The sequence below is a fragment of the Lichenostomus cassidix genome, chromosome 1 (genome assembly GCF_008360975.1).
Source record: "Lichenostomus cassidix isolate B80296 chromosome 1, HeHo_3.0, whole genome shotgun sequence".
In the NCBI taxonomy this organism is placed as follows: Eukaryota; Metazoa; Chordata; class Aves; order Passeriformes; family Meliphagidae; genus Lichenostomus; species Lichenostomus cassidix.
The window spans coordinates 29,551,219-29,568,735 of record NC_139479.1 but is presented as its reverse complement, the minus strand read 5'-3'; the positions used below and the strand labels follow the sequence as shown (position 1 = coordinate 29,568,735).

The 17,517-nt window shown below is 43.0% G+C and overlaps 1 protein-coding gene across 6 annotated transcripts in view; it reads left to right on the top strand.

Annotated features, from left to right (window-relative positions):
• NPAS2 (neuronal PAS domain protein 2) overlaps nucleotides 1-17,517 on the top strand; it is a 105,571-nt gene that overhangs the window by 64,850 nt on the left and 23,204 nt on the right. For 5 of the 6 annotated variants that reach the window (XM_085054758.1, XM_085054768.1, XM_085054742.1 and 2 more), the window contains 4 exons: nucleotides 4,582-4,702; nucleotides 5,713-5,826; nucleotides 14,793-14,911; nucleotides 17,298-17,380. In XM_085054758.1, the coding sequence (XP_084910884.1) occupies nucleotides 4,582-4,702; nucleotides 5,713-5,826; nucleotides 14,793-14,911; nucleotides 17,298-17,380 (437 nt within the window). The remainder of the gene's footprint in view (nucleotides 1-4,581; nucleotides 4,703-5,712; nucleotides 5,827-14,792; nucleotides 14,912-17,297; nucleotides 17,381-17,517) is intronic. The other variant, XM_085054775.1, reaches the window with a different exon arrangement.

Genomic DNA, 17,517 nt, shown 5'->3' with positions numbered 1-17,517 from the left:
TTGTCTGAACATGGATAGATTCAGGTTCATAATTCCTGAGTTGGACCGTCAGAAACTAAATCGGTTTTCTCTCCCAAAGACATGCCTTGTGTGGTAACCTTACACAGTATCCAGCCCAAAATGAGGATAAAGATGGGCATTACTTTTTATTCGCTTAGAAGCAGCACATGGCAGTCCAAGTCAGGGACCAACCTGACAGTGCTGGAGGTGGAGCAGACCTTCCTGGAGCTGTTGGAATGGCAATGGTTAACAACTGCCCCACCAGCCTGCGTATGCAGAGGGACTGGGAACATCCCAGAGGCCACAACTGAACAAGCAATAAAGGCTTCTGCCTGCCCCAGACTGGCAGAATACTATTGCCATGGGCAGGGGCCCAGCTGAGGGTGCATCTAGGTGCACACTGGGTATTTTGGTCCTCTGTTGCCCTTGCCATATGGGGTTTTTTAGTTTTTAAAACTGATCAGAGTGCTATCTGAAAAATCTGTGTGGCTTATTTTGTTTACCTTAAGGATCTATTTGTAAGCTAAATTCAATCAGTGTTTGAGAGACAAAATACCAATTCTTTCTCCTCTGTGACAACAGGGAAATAGTACTCTGCAAGTCTTCTGCTTTGAGCAATGAAGGGAAAGCAAAACTGGGCAGAATGCAGAGCAGAGCTCTCAGAGCACCCCTGTTAAGAAATCTGATGGTTTTTCTTTCATTAAAATCGTGAAAGTCTCTGGTGATGAGAACGAATATACCCAGTTCTCTTTAATACAGCTTCCCTTATTTCCATGGAGCATTTTCAAACACAACCTTCCCCTGTTGTAAATCTAAATTTTTTTTTTAAACAAGATCTGGAGACTACTCTTACAGTCAATTGAGGTGGAGAGGTGTAGCTCACGTGGTAAGGTTGACTCCAGCTGAAGTGAACTTGTGGAAATCTGATCACAACTCATAGCATTTCCCAGTCAGATGGTACACTATGACTCCAAGAATATGCAGTCTCTTGAGAAAGGTCCTCCCTGTCCCTTTTTGCCTGCCTTTCCAGAAGGTGCGTGGCAGGGTTGAGATTCTCCCAGGGAAAGGTCTTTCTTCTCAGGGGCTCCCCAGTGAAACTCAAGGAGCTCCTCTGCTGTGTGGGCTTAAGGTTAGCATCAGGGTGGAAAAATCCAGGACATGGCATCTTACAGTGTACTAAAGTTATGCATGCTGTGTTGCTGTTACAGGGTAGCAGTGGTTTCAGTTAGCAGGATCCATAGATTTGAAGATGCAGAGTTGATTCCAGGCTTAGCAGCATAACTATGCATTAATGTAGTTCATCTAACAAGTGTGCCCTCAGTCACTGCAGTTTATCTTTCATCTGCTTTGCCTGTCTCATTCAGCAATACTCTGTGGCTGTGTCAGCCAGTGGCACAGAACTGCCCACTGCAGAATAATTACTCAGAGCTGCAAACCATCTCCCTTTAACTGATCCATTTTTATCACCGATGGTCAAATTTTGTCAATAGAATCAGGTCAGAAAAGACCTGCAAAATCATCAACGCCAACCTTTGACCTAATACCACCATACCTACCAAACCAAAGTACAATGTTCACTCATTTTTGGAACCCTTCCAGGGATGGCGATTCCACCACTTCCCTGGGCAGCCTCTTCCCATGCTTAATCAGTCTTTCATGAAGACATTTTTCCTGATGTCCAGCCTGAACCTCCCCTGGCACAGCTTGAGGCCATTTCCCTTTGTCCTGTCACTGGTTGCCTGGGAGAAAAGACTAACCCCCACTTCCCCACAACCTCCTTTCAGATAATTGGAGGAGTGTGATAAGGTCTCCCCTGAGCCTCCTTTTCTACAGGCTAAATAATGCTAACTCCCTCAGCTGCTGCTTGTAAGACTTGTGCTCCAGACCCTTCACCAGCTCCATTGTCCTTCTCTGGACATGCTCCAGCGCCTCAATATGAGGTGAATTGAAGAGCTCAGAACTGGACACAGAACTCACCGGCCTCACCAATGCCAAGTACAGGGGGACAATCCCTGCCCTGGTCCTGCTGGCCACACCACTGCTGATCCAGGCCAGGATGCCATTGCCCTTCTTAGGCATCTGGGCACTCTCTGGCTCATGTTCAGCCACTGTTGACCAGCCATCTGAGGTCCTTTTCCACTGGGCAGTTTTCCAGCCATGCTGCCCCCAGCCTGTAGTGCTGCATGGGGTTGTTGTGACCCAAGTGCAGGATGTGGCACTTTGCCTTGATGGACCTTCACACAATTCGTCTCAGCTCTTTGATCCAGAATGTCCAGATCCCTTTCTGAGCCTATGTGTCTCACCACTCACCTTTTTGCCATGACACCAGATGTCTGCTCTTTGGGTCTGGTACAGAATTAGCTCTGAATAGCTTGCTTGGCATTTTCTACAGCTCCAATGAGACCATGGAATATTTGCTTCCATCTCTCCGTTTGACTTAGCAAGTATTCTGGATTGACATATTGATTCAAGAGCATTGTTGGAGTCTTGATATGTACAAGGTCCAAATATTCTGTTCTGTGAGCTGTTTTACAGGTGTGTCAAACCTCTGCATGAGGCAAGAGTTGTGAAACACAATAAGAAGTAGAAACCTTAGCATTTTTTCAAACTTATTAAAAAAAAACTAAACTTGGTACTTCCTAAGAGCAAAGATGCAAACCAAATATTAATTGTGGATGTGGTACATGATGGCAGCAAAAAATGTAAATACCAGGACTTGCAAATCAGTTAATACCTGGTGCACAGGGCAAGAGGCTGCTCTGAGGGGGTGTGTGGAACAAAATTATCTTGCAACTCCAACCACAGGCGTAGTCATAGGCCTCTGCAGCTATCACCTCAAACAGAAACAACAGTGCAGAACTAATCAGAGGTTTGAAATGGGAGAATGGTCACAGGATGGAGACAAAAGGTTTCAGTTGGAGGAGTGGTGATGACTCACATCTAGTCTTCTTGCAGTTACTGCAGAGTAGATGGGAGATTAATTAACCTGGTGGTATCATTATCATTCACAGGTGGAAAGGGAATGAGAAGGAAAAATATTAATTTCTGAGATTGCACCTAAGCCTTGAACAGAACTTACCACTGCAGTTTCCTGTCAAAGGCTCTTTCTTCATATGCACAAAATTACATGAACAGTGTACTGTATTTTGTGAAGTATGTGTATATGACATCTCTTTATTGTATAAATCTAATGTATGTATATGTAAGTATTTATACATATACAAAAAGCTTTTATCACATACTGTATCAGTAGGATTCATATTAGTAAGATATAAACTAAAGTCACAAAAATAGTTTTCAGATATTCTTCACTAAAGGAATATTCAAGTAACGAGCATATGTAATAAATACTTATAACTGATTCATCTAACGTGATATTTTATCTCATCAAGGTGTGTGTATAAAGCATAGCACTCTGATTTTAAAAGTCTACTCAATGAATTTCACTACTCTAAGCAGGAATTCCACACAGAACAGCCAGCATGGATAGAAAGCAGGGGGAAACCAAAGTCTTACGTAAATAAATGATGGTTAATAACTTGCCAGTCTCATACAGAGCTTACATGTTTTCAGCATGACTGTACAGTCTGAGAGCAGCTGCTCTGACTACACACAAAGCTGTGTCAGTGTGCCAGCTCAGCCTGAGGTAGTCTCAAGTGGGACAGATGTAAGTCGATGCCATTGGGGGGTCACTTTATCTCAGGCTTCCTTTCAGATATGCTCTGCTAGTGCTAGGTTAGTCACCATGCTAAGCACAGGGAGACTTTCCTCTTGGCAGCCCGTGACAGACTCTTCGTCTTCTCCACCCAGCCATAGCCTTTTGCACAAATCCATCTCCTCTTTCCATTCCCAAATCTCAGTTCCTAGAGTTCGGATGGATTTCAGGTTCATGCCAGCTGATCGTGAGGCTGGAGGCACATGGACATTCAGCTCATGGCTGGCCAGAGGCAGGGCTTGTGCTGGTGGCACTGGGAAGTCCCCTCCCTGGGGACTAACTGCAGTAAAGTTGTGTCCAGACTGGGAAGTTACCTTCTCCCTGCTCCCACCTGCCAGGATGAAGGCAGTGGGGAGCAAGGCCTGCCACTGCAAGGACACTTCCCAGGAGCTGTGGGGATCTCCCCTGGAAGGGGCTGGATCTGGACTGACTCAGCTGGCTCAGGGTGACTCTCAGCCTCACTGCTCCTCCAAATCAGGGTCTGCCAGGGAGAGAACAAATTCCAGTGATCCACAGCAGGCCTGTGCATGGAGCTTTGTAGCAGTGTGGGGAGCCAGACACCCATTTTCCAGCCCATTCTCAAGTGTTGTCATTTAACTGCATGGACATACCTGTTGCATCTGATGGTCTCTGAGAAACATTAAATATTGCTGAGTGCTGAGATTTAGTCTGAAGACCGCCCCACAGAGAAGTTAGTTTGTCCAGCAGCTTCCCTCCCTGTTTCAGACTTTTTCAGGAGTCCCTGGAAATCAGTGAGGAAACTCCTGTCAAATGCCACAGGCTTTGTGTACACCTTGTTGCACATCTCTGCAAGTGTTGCTTGTTGTGATATTTTTGTTTGTCTCAAAAGTTCTTTCTCTTTGCAGTGTGATGTCTTGGATCAGAATTTGTTAAACTTCCTCCCAGAACAAGAGCATTCAGAAATTTATAAGATGTTATCTTCTTGTATGCTTATGACAGATTCTGCCTCATCGGATTACCTAAAAAGTAAGTTTTATTTTATCTTCTCTAGTAAATGAAAAACATGGGCAGGATAAAAAAATTTCTCTCAGAAAGAGTTTTTTATGTGATGTGCACTAAAAAAATTGGGTTCTTAGCCTTTGAAAAAGATCTTGCCACCTGGAATGGCCCTTTGGTTCTATTTTTAAATTAAACTCCTTGCCTTTATTTTACTAGGCTAAGACTACTTGCAGTTATGTTAATTATTAAATATCATATCATTTGAGACAGCTAAGGAAAATAGGTTAGTCGATAGAAACTGAGAGTTCGCCTGAGACAAATCACATCTTAATTGATATTTCAGCCTGTTCAAGTAAGATTTGTTCAGAGATAAGCTAATGTGGCATACCTTTGGTTTGCCTTATACTTGAAAAATATCTCCAAAACCATTGTAATTATTTTTAAATTGAATTTTGGTTTTCTTAGAAATGGTTTTACTTCCTCGGCCTTACTCAGTCTAGGAGGTAAGATGTGGAAAACCAGAAAACACAAGATGATAATGTAACATGTACAGCTGCTTAATCTACTGTATCATACAAAACCTGCAGCTGATAGCTAATGTGCCAGAGTTAATTTAATAGGTATTTTGAGGTAATTGAGCATATTTTTCCAACACAAGATGTAGAACAGCTGTGAGTTGTGAGAAGCCTAAAGAGAAAAAACCAGTAAGTGAAGGACCCAGTTCTCTCTGTTGCTACACTGAGGCCATGGCTGTGTAACTCCCGTGATGAGGTGGTGCCAGAGAAGGGCAAGTTAATCTCTGAGGCTGTCAAGGCTGAGCTGCAGGCTGTGCACAGCGCTGAGCAACCTGCAGCCCTGCAAGGTGCTTCCTTGCAGAGGCTCTGATCCTGCAATGTAGAGCACACTGGTGTTTAGGACTCCTGAGTGGTAACCAGCTGCTCTTGTGCAGTTGCAAGATTGGGGTTGGAAGACACCATTGGTTGTGTTTAGCTTAAATAGTATATTTATTTCTTCTTCTTCTTCTTTTAACAATCCAGCTGACAATGAACTAGAGTTTTATTGTCATCTTCTGAGAGGAAGTTTGAACCCAAAGGAATTTCCAACATATGAATACATAAAATTTGTAGGAAATTTTCGGTCTTACAGCAATGGTAAGCTTTAATTGTTGTATAAATGTTACTTTAGCTGTGTAAAATAAAAGTATTGCTCCATTGAACAAGACAGGCTTTTAACTGACAGAACTATTTTTAACATTATGGGATAAATTTTGCTTCACACGGATCTCGTGGCTGAGTTGCAATAACTGGATGAATACATGTGATGAGTGAAATTGTGTTAGATGATTTTGTTACTGCCCTTCACTTGCAGTGATCCTGGACTCTGGGTAAGTTTGCAAATAGTGATGGGTTTAGAGGAGGGTTTATTTGTGCTCACCAATACCATGTGCTAAGACCCCACCTACTAGCAAAATAAGAATCTTGCTACCTTTTATCTACTGGTTTACATTAAACACAAATTCTGTGCCAGAACTGATAACCTGCCAAATCTGCCTTCTCACCCTTCTCTGTAAAATCCTGGGGAAAGGCAGCAGTGCCACGCAGCATCAGAATGGCTGAGGACACTGCCACCCACTTCCCTCTCCAGCCGCCATTTTACATTCCTCTCCCTCACAGCAGAACCCAATACTCTCCAAAAAAAAGGGAAGAAATGCAGTCAGCATAGTCACTAATGCACAACAGTCAGTCTAGGGAAACCATCTTTCAAGGGATGAAGAGCAGATTTCTACCTCGCCTGTTCTCTAACAAACAGATTGCTGCACGGCCATTAGTGTCAGAAATTAAATACTCTTTTATTACTTTCCTTCTCCTGCCTGCCCAAGTTTGCTTTAGTTACTTGCCTGACTGAACTCCAGAGTGGCATTTCCAAAGTTGCTGGTATTGTTCCAAATAGGTCATCCTCTGCAAAAAAATTCCCCACCGTGCTTTCCAAAAACTGCACACCACACTGTGAAAAAAAAATGTCCCTGTCCCCATTTAACTTTCTGCTTTTGCTCCACATGACTAGAATAGAAACCTACGTGCAGGATGGAGATATATATTTCTTGTTTGGTGCCATCTGATTTGAGGCTCTATTTGTATAAAAAAATGTAGCTGCCTGTATGCTTTCTAGTTTGAATGAAGTGAAATGCGCCTGCCTGACAGACGCGCACACCAAGCTGTTCTGTTTTCTAGAGCAGAAACCGGATTTCAGGTGCTGACTCATAAGGATACATTTCTACCAGGGGAATTTCTGATCCATTTTCTTCAAGGATTTTCAGCCCTTTATTTTGGCGTGACCTTAATATTGCCCCCTTACCTGTTAGGATTTCACATCCCAGAAATTTTATCAGTGGCTATTTCTCAGAAGAATGATAAAACTTACATTACAGATATCTTCCCTAGCTTAATGCATAGAAACTAAATGGGAACATATTGATTTCAGAAGACACCAAATCATTTTCCAAAGACCTCATCTTAATAGCTTTCAAACAAGTCATGTGCTTTCTGCTTCACGTTTTTTCCCCTTTGTGCCACTTTTTTCTAAATCTTCCACTTTATTTTCTCTCTTCCACTTTCTTCGCATCTCTGCTTCAGTATGACCCCCCAGTTGACAGGGAGGGGACAGCCTTAGCCTGGCTCTGTGAGATGGTGCCTCCTGGCCCCCCTGCCATCTGACTTTAGTTTTGCCAGTTCATTGCAGAGCCTTATGGAAATCCTTCCATAAAAATGGAATGTCACGCCCATGGCTGCCTCCCAGCAAAGGTGGAAGCAAGTACACACAACGTAGCAGCAGCAAACTGTTTGCTGGGGAGCTGATAGCCTTGGTTCAAGGACAGGGTGGGCAGCTGAAGGAGGGTGCAGACATGCAAAGTGGCTGGTTTTGGATCCACCAGGCTCCTTGGGCCAGCAGGCCTCACCGTGAGCAAGGCATGGGAGAATCAGCTCAAGTGAGCACCGTAGGAATGCAGCCACCCTTTGGGTGAACCACCCAAGGGCTGGGGGCAAGCAGCTGTGCTTTGGCACAGGGACTTGTGGCACAAACACCTTTGAGCGTTGGGTGGGTGCAGTGGTGGGCTGGTTCCTGCCTCTGCTTGGCCCACAGTGACCAGGCATCATCCCCCAGCCCATGTACCTCATTTGCGCTGTCACTTGCTGGACCTGACAGTAATTGCCCTCTTTTCCTCCTGTTTATTAAATAAATACCCATTCTCCAGCCATCCTTCCTCCATGTGTCAGGCCAAGTGGGCAAGAAAGTAAGTGATGGGAAGGGTGGTGTGATAGAGACATATCACTCAGGGCATCATTTGTCATATATGCATAGGATCAGCTGGCCCCAAATCCTGCTTTTTGGAGGTGTTTGTAAAAGAAGGATTCTAAGCTAAAGATAAGAAAAGAGTTAGCTGGGGGAGAAAGACAGAAATTGCAAATTAGGCTTAATTAGCAGGAGACATTCCTTATGAATGTACTGAAGAATGTTTTTCCCTGTAGCTTTTCACAGCAGTGGAAGTGCGAGCATGTTTTTACACATGGGAGACTGATACAGGATGTTCTTTAAATACAAATCTCTGCCATTCCTTTTTAGCCACCCAATGCCAACTCCTACCTTTGTTTCCAATGCTTTGCTGAGCATACTCTGAGCCCACTCTGCCTGTGTGTTCCTGCCGCAGATGCCAGAGCCTTTGTGGCCAGGGAAGTTCTTTCATCCCTGGGCAGTCCATGTGCTATCAGGATACTTAGCAATTCCATTGTCATTAATGTAGGGTCATAGCAGCAACAACCCAAGAAAATTTGTCACCATTCTTTCTCATTTAACCTTTGCTAATGTTTTTAAGAACTAGTAGGTCCTTCTTTGCCCTCTTTAACAGAAATGTCACTATCTTTATTCTACTTCCACATAACCTTTTATGTAACCTCCTTTAAATTATCATCTTTTTAGGCTTATTTGATTATTGTTCATTGCTCATACAATGGTGGTGCTTGGGGGAAGGGGGTCATGTGTGTGGGTTTTCAGTCACCTTGCCCCCCTCCCTCCTCCTTCATACCCTCGCCATTAATCGCATTGTGACTTATGGCTGAGAACATCATATAGGGATGGGTTTGAATGGATTAATTTGAAGGATTGCAGCTTAGAAAGCCAGTTAGGGGCTTAGCTGCTCTCCCTAACTTTAACAGGAGCTCTGGGGCTTTAAAGGCCTTTGTACTGAGATGCCAAAGATAATTTTTTTCATGCTAAAGTAGAACAAATACCTGATAACTGCCAAGGTGACTTGTCACCAGAATTGCTGTCAAGGAGCCAGATCACACACAATCTACATCGAACCCATGCTACTCCCACAGAGGAGCAGTCACCAGCATCTTCACTGATCGCAGAAGAGGCAGAGACATGCATGTACAGGGCCCAGAAATTGCCCAGGAAAGCTCTCAGAGTTCACAGTATGTATTCAGTCTTTCAGGAGATCACCGTCCCTGGAGCTCCTGGGCTCAGCTATAGCCTCGGGCTAGAGGAGCTGCACAGCCCAGTGCCAGGGTTAGCAAGAGGGTGCACACTTGGACTGATCCTGAGGAATCTGTGCTCTGCAACCCCTACTGCAGAACATTTCTGCAGTTGTATCTACCCCAGGAATGTGACACGAGCTGCCTGCACATGAGCGAATCCCCGTTGCAGTGGCTGTGCCCAAGCGAGAGCAGCCGACCAGTGAAACAGCAATGCAAGCTGTGCAGAGCAACTGCATGAGTCACAGGCTGTGCTAAATCAAATACAAGAGATTTGATTCTCCATTTGGGAGGATTATATAATCATCATTAATTAAGCTTCAATGAGAAAAGCAGGACTGTAACCTGATGTAAAGATTCAGTAATCCCGTGAGAGGAGAGGAGGTGGCCCATGGGCTATTCAGATGAGGAAGGTGGAGTTCCTTTTTGCTTCTGTGAGAAATGCCTGCTTGCTGTCAGATCATCAGAGTTGTTTTTATTTTATTTGCAAATAGGAACTCTGTCCAATATTTTTATATATTTCAGGTTCTGGGTCTGTAGCCCAGATTTTAACTAGAGACATGAATGTCTGCAAGCACCTGAGGGAGCCAAGTGCATCACTGTACCTATTGACCAGTAGTACTTGACAAGGGAGAGAGTCATATCAGCATCACCAATGAATAATACAGTGGCTCACATCCAGTCTTGCCTGAGGACTGAGGGGGAAGGCAAGTAGTAAAGTTAACCCTCCCCAAAAGTCAAAGTGTTATACAGCTTCCAGTATAAAATGTCAAATTGAGTGAGAATAAATTATTTTACAAAGCCGCTTAATAGCTCACTCTGATAAGAAATGATAAGGCAGGCTGGATTTATCCCTCCTGTGAAAATTGTTTATATGTTTGTAAACAGACAAAGATGTCTCGTAATTATATATCCAAATATTGGCTCTGGTATCCTCTTTGTGAAGTGACATATTTGCCTAAAAACTCCTGAAAGGGACAAAACCAGAGTCCTCCCTTTCAAAGAGTTCACCAATATAAAAAAGGACTACCAGCATCTTTAAATGAAAGATCTGTCCTTTCATCCAAAATGCCTGAAGCTTTTCTCTTGAAGAAGGAGATAACCATTATGTGAAAAGAGTTCCTAATCAAGTAATATAATTAAATATTACAGAGGAATTTAAAATTGTGCATTTTTGTTCCCAATTACATGGAAACTCAGGAAGTATCTGGTTACTGAATGCTAATAATAGCAGATACTCTACTGTTAGCTGATACATCTCTCAGATATAATAATAAATATCAAGAAAATTACTATGCTGAGGAGAAAAAAACTTCTAACTCCCAGAAAAATTAATTGATTATGAATTAGTTTTTAAAAGAAATAAACAGTTTATACAGAAGATGCATTGATCTTGAGCCTCCATAAGTATATGCTGAAACATCTGGAGCAAGAATAACTCAATCCAAACTGAATGTTTTGATCAGAACTAACAGCTGTATATTACTATTTGCTATTAACAGTATCATAGAAGCTGCAGCTAACAATATGCAGCACTCATGCTAGGCTCTCTATGCAAGGAAAAAAGACACCATTCCTGTCCTAAAGAATCTGCTTGGGATTCATATCAACACAGGATGGCAAGGGGAGAAACAGGAGGAGGAAAGAGGAGAGAGTAGATCAAAGTGGACAGATGATGTATGGACACTGGCACTGCTACTCATCTACACAGCTACTGAGTGCAGTCTGGCTTGCCACCAGCACTCTAGGTTTCTTCATTATATCTATTAATTGCCAAATATTCTGTTTATCTGTGGTCTGAATTAATCTATATGAAACAGTTTTGATTTTATTCTGGTCCATTTGGCTTGTATTTTTGAAATCACTGTTCAGTTTGTTTGACAATCACTAAGAGTGGTTCTTTAAACATTCACATCTTCTGACAAAATAGGAAGGGGGGATTTCTTCTTTCAAATGCGTAAGCAGGAGGTTTGCTATCTTAGGAAGATTATGTTTTACACATTCTAAGTTGAAATAAGATGACCAAGCAACTTAGACTGCTGTACTATTATTAACTGAATAAAGTGGCATCTAGGGCTTTTTAAACATGTTTTCATTCATTTCATGTGGCATGATTTCTGTCCCTAAGGATAAAAATAATTTTGTCTGTGATAGTTAAGTGTATATTATTTATTTGTGTATATTATATACTTGTGTATATTATTTATTTTTAACATTCTGGCCCTAGTGTCCTGGTCTTAAAAAAGAAAAAAAAAAAAAGAAAGAAACAAAAGAAAAACCAAACAAAAATCTCTATATAGGTAAATCAGTTTCTTTCTGTCTTATATTTGCAGGTATTTAGTGCTTCTACAAAAGAATTTTGTGGTAGCTCTAGGAGCAGCAGGCATTATAGGTAACCACAAAAACTATTAAAATTCATGCTAAGGAGCATCAGTTAGCTGATATGTATGAAACAACTGTTTCACCTTTCTGATTACGTATTTAGCTTTGTCACCTTTTGATTCCTTACTCAAGATACTTTGTCTCAATCATTTGTGAAACACACATATCCTCATATACCCAAGCCTACTTGTTTATGGCCAGTTTAACATTTGCATTAGGTGTTCTTCTGACAAAAGCACTCCAGGCCATGTATTTGACTTATAAATGTTAATATCACTGTATGCTCAAGCTTGAGCCTGTATTTTCCATTCCACTATTTTTCTGTGGTGCTCTCAGTTTGCTACTGAACTTTGCTACCTCAAGATGGTGTATTTCTTTTAAAGAGACTTGGAGAATCATAAAGTATGATTTTTCAGAAGGCATGTTTAAAAGGTGATACCAGGATTTTATTTGTTTCTTACATTCGTGTAATGATCTCCTTTTTTAACTACACTTTAAAATTCATCAACCAAAAAAAGGCTGAAATTCACTGAGCAGCTGCAAAAGCAGAGCAAAGCAGGCTGTGCAGATAAAGCTGTGGAAACAACAGATACCAACAACCTAAGTCAGGCAGCAAAATAATTCAGCAGCAAATGTGAGTGGTTTTTTTCTTTCAGTTATTGTAGTTGTCATTTTCAGACAGAGATGTACTTTACAAGGTGGTGGCTACCTGCCTGCATCATTGAGGCTTTTAATGCTCTGGACTTTGTCAAAGGCAGCAGAGTATGAGATGGCACAGTAGCTGTTCAAAGACAGGATAAATTCCAGCCAGGCCAGCTCTGTCTCATCTCTTTGGGCTTATTCATTCACTGCCGCTTAAGTTCATCATTCCCAAATGTTGTGAGGAAATCCCAAATTGCTGCCTAGCTGTCCTACACATTAATTATTACCCTCTTGCTACTGCAGTTACTTGTTGGAAATAAAATCCTATTTTGTAAATGCCACATTCAGGGATCTATTCTGCACTCTTCTAAGTAAATGCCACATTCAGGGATGTGTTCTGCTGTCTGCTGGGAATATGTCTCAGGCTCATGGCTGTTTACACCCAACAGCTGACACAAAAAAGCCATCTGCTCTCTTTGGTGTGACTCAGTCTCCACTTCCTTCTACAACTGGTGTCATTTGCAAGCCCATGGTTCACTAACTAGGTTAACTTATCATACCTGTGCTTTGGAGGCTAAAAGTGCTTATCTTGTTTTCATATCTTAGAGCCCAGACTGCAAGAATTTGCTACTGAACTTGGCAATTACAGAGAGAAACAGCCCCATTGACTTCAAATGTGACAACATACTAACTACATAGCCAGCTTGGAAGTAACTTTTCACAATGCCCATAGTGTAGGTTTATAGCATTCTGATTAATTTTTAAATGAGACTGACTACAGAAATCAAAAGACATGCACTAAATAATAATATCAGAGATGGAACAATAACTCTTTACTTAGGCTACTCATGTGTCCTATAGATCTTATCTCTTCCTTTTTCAACCTTTTGTATTAATAATCCCATAGAAACTCACATATATGCACATAGCCCCAGGATCAGAATGGGACCACATATTCTTAGGAAGTCTCCAGAGCAAGAGTGCTCTGCTGGTGAAAGGAGGAGAATTTTGCCCATATTTTTTATCTCAATATCCAGTCAGCCATGCCCTCCAGACTCAACTATGAGAGTGGATTTGATTTCCGCAGATGTTCACATCTGTGCTGTCTTCTCAGATAATGAAACTTTCTTTTCCTTTTTGGTGTAAAATATATTGTGCACACAGTGGTCCAAACCAGTTGATCACAAGTGTGAATTCCACTCAGCGTACTTACTTTTCTGTCTCATGTCCTGTTATTCTTGTTACCAGTAATGCATCAATATTCTAAGGCTTTTAATAGGTTGAACTGGGTTCCAAAAGCATATGTGATAAGCTGAGACTTCTTCCATCTCTGCAATTTATGTTAGTGAATGAAATCCCCGTGCAGAAGTACCCCAGGATAAAAATGGCTAGTTATCTTCTCCCCAGATAGAAACAAAACTCTGCAATTTCACAGTAATGCTTTGCCTTGTGGAGAAGAGACATATTGTTGGAAACTTCATAAAGTTGGATATAAGGCCCTTATAGTAAGGAAAGATAATTTCATATTAGTATTAATCCCTATTGGCATTAAATTAGCTTGTATTGGTAAACTCTGGTTGCTAGATGGGACCTTCTCTGCACCCATGGGAGAAAGTCAGCTGGGCAGGGCAAGAATCCAGCTGAGTTGCCGCTGCAGCTTGGCCCACAGTTTTCTTTTATAGCTGTGGGAGTGGGATTACCATCTCTAAACAGCTTGAACTTGGAGGAATAATTGGCATTATGTCCTTCTAACATGGGACTGTGGGCTAATTTACAGCAACGTGTCCTTTTGGCAGTGCATCTCTCTGGTGGGAGGTGCTAGTGGGGTCTCAAAGCAGCAGGAGCCATGCAATCATCAAAGACACAGGTAAAAACCATACACAAAATGTGCAGCCACATGACATCCGGTGTCTGAGGAGACAGCAGGCCATCTGCAGAAGCGCCAGATGTGCCCATCTCTGGAAGCCAGTGCCATACACAGGGTCCCTTTTCCTCTTCTTTAAAACAAGGATACCTTGAGCATACTGGGGACAGTTCTTTCAATGCAGAAGGGGAAGGCATTCTTCAGCAGCCAAGAATCACAGGCATCCTCTTGCTAGTTCGATGAAGCCTCGCTGGCTGTGGGCCCCGGTGTGTTGCCACTGATGACTTGACGAACTCTCTTCAGCTACCTCCTTTGCCAACACTTTTTTTCACTGCATCATGGAAATTATGGTGCTAGGCATGCTGCAGCATATATATTTTTTTTATTGTGAGTGGTGAAAAAGAGCAATTGGATGCGTGGGGTTTCTTTCCAGAAAACTGGTTTATGCTCTGTAATAAGGTTTGGCATTATTTTTATCAGGATTAACCTGTAAAATTCATACTTGAAGTTAAGCTCTGATGCCTTTCTGCCTAACATGACTGACTTGGATTTAAATATATGCATATCAGCTTTTAAAGCTTTTAGAGCACTTCTCTGAATAAAAATAGTATTAGTACACTTGGAGTGTGCAAAATATTCAGGGAGACCAAATCTTATACGAGGCATGACTCCAGGTACCGTTTTTTCCCCAACCTAGTGCCTAACTCCACTTGCAATGGCTTTGATGATGCTGTCCCGAGGGCTTACAGAACATCTCCAGGAAAGCAGATCTGCTTTGTCGCGACTGTTCGTTTGGCAACGCCTCAGTTTTTAAAGGTAAGTGTGCACCCTGGGTCCCATGCATTTCAGAACTTCTCAAAACACTTTCAGACGGGGTGACACAGAAGGTTCTTAGTTTTGCTAATTGAATGGATTACAGATATCACATTTCATGCATAAAAATCCAGTGAAGAGGATTATCAGCACAAGCCAGCATCTGTGGAAGCAGTGTCACTTCTGCCCCTATTGCACGGGAAATGGAAACCCTCCTTGCATTAGGAATTGCAAAGCCACTTTGAAATTTGGTTCCTCATTGCTGTTTTCTGTTCCCTTGATGGGACAACGTAAAAAGGTCTTTTTCAACCTAGTTAATTCTGTGATTTTTGTGATATAGATGGCCACCAACACTTTCATTTGTGTTCCTCAACACCTTTGGAGGACTACGGCTAGTTTCCCTTCTCCCAAATCCTGAGAGTAAGATAGCTGCTTGTGGTTATAAGAACAGACAAACCAAGCTTGTGCCTAACACTGCTGTTCCCTAATTAACAAATGTGAACTGCTGCATCGGGTGTCCTGTCCCCAGAGTTTAAGAGATTTTTCAGTGTAATTGAGATGTGAAATACGAAGTCACTGCTCCCGTGGCCTGGTTCCATTACTGCTCTGGAACTTGCAGGGCATTCTAGACTGATTCCTGATCCTGCAGACAAGTAGAGTCTCTTCTGGGTATGTGAAGATACTTCCCATGAATCTTAACCGTAATGATCGTGTTAGCAGAAGGGCTGGAATTAAAGTTCTCTGAGAACCCTAAAAGCAATTCCCTTGTCTTTCGGTAGCTAGCATCTCAAACAGGGAAACGAAATGGGCTGCTTGTGGCAATGAGCTGCCCAGTGCAAGGGAGGAAACAGCTGCTGAACAGCCCAGAGAAGGTTTTAACTGCCATAAAGTCCTGAACACCCATCTCTTCAGTTCACCTGGGTGACTCACTTAACCCCCACTCTTGACTTCCTGCTGTAAAATGAAGGTAAAAATGTTTATCTGACTGGCTGAGGAAGGCAGAATCAGCAATTTGGTTGCACACAGCAGTGTTTGCATCTTGAATTTTAGTGTATGTTCCTGGCATCAGCATGGATTTTGGCCTAAACTGGAGAGAGGGGGAGAGAGGAATTTGAGGTGTTCATGAAGCCTCTTGCCTCTGCACAGCCAGAGACTTCAAACAACTTTGTCAGCATTGATACGTCTCAAAGAATAGCTTGACGGCAGCATACCTCAGCTTGTTCTCTGGTCCCAACTGGGTTTAAAACATCTCTGGCCTCTTCTCTGCCCAAGAGGGACAGCAGAGAGAGAAGCACCAATGGAAAATATGGTAGGGCGTCACTGAGCCCACAGCACAGGAGGATGTGGCATCAGAGAGCAGGGAAATAGCAGTACTGGGGGCCAGTGGGCAGGCTGTCCTTACCAGTGATGATGGAGACCCTCCTGCAGGAGAGACATGAATGACTCTGGATGCCACAAATCCAGAGTACTGATGCTGGCAAATCCCAGGCCAGGAGTCTCCAGGCTGAGTCTAAGCAGCTCGTGGAGCTGCAGTTGCACCTCAAAGTACCCAGTGGGAGAGGAGAGGTTGGCAGAGGATAGCTTGGAGCGGGCAGCGAGGTGGCCTTGGGGCATGCAGCCAGCCCCAGCCCATGTATAGTGTACACTGTGCTGCCATCCTTCCCTCTACTGCCCACCTCCACCCAGCAAGTGATCACCACTGACTGCCTCCTGATCCTCCTCTCTCTAGGGCAAGGATGTCTTGCTTCACAAACAGCCCTGTGCCCTGCCTCCCGTAACTCACTCATTAATTATCATTCTCATGAGCACGGAGGGCAGCTTTGAATCTTAAGAGCCAGCTGGTTCGCTGTGGTAGTGAAGTGCAAGGCAAAACTGACCCCTTTTACCCACCTGACAGGTCCCATGCAGGCTGGCTGCATGAAAAGGCATTTACTCCTCTGCAGCTACTGAGAGAGGAGAGTGTCCCCTTTCTCAGAGAGCTTGGAGGGCAGACATCCAAAAGGACCAGGCAAGGGTGGTGGGTATCTTTAGTAACACAGAGGGAGTGAAGCAAGATGTGGCAAGCCCTGGTGGGATCAGGCACAGGCTGGATGCTGGGAAAGCCCACGGCCATCACACCCCAGGCACTGCTTCAAAGCCAGAAAAGTTTTGGCACCCTGAGGCACAGTCTCAGCTCTTAAGTACATGTGCATTACAAGTTCTACTCCCCAACTCCTGCAAAAAAGTTGGCATTGATAAATACAATAGATTGCTCTCTGGGATTGCCATAAAATGGGTGAATCCTCTGTTTTCTCCTCTTATGCACCCTGTATTTATAGCTAACAAAAGCTAGATGAAGCAGAGGGGTGAAGCTCCAACACTCAGTAAGTCAGTTTTCTCCATTGGACAGGAGATGTGCATCGTAGAAGAACCTTTAGAGGAATTCACATCAAGACACAGTCTGGAGTGGAAATTTTTATTCCTGGATCACAGGTTGGTGACAAAAAAAGCACTCCTGCTTGTGTTTGGTGCTTTTCTACTACTATTTCACAAGTACTATTCTCTCAAGTAGTGTTCCATTTCACATGTAAATCTTATGAACAGGAGGGCTGCCTACAAAATTTCTACAA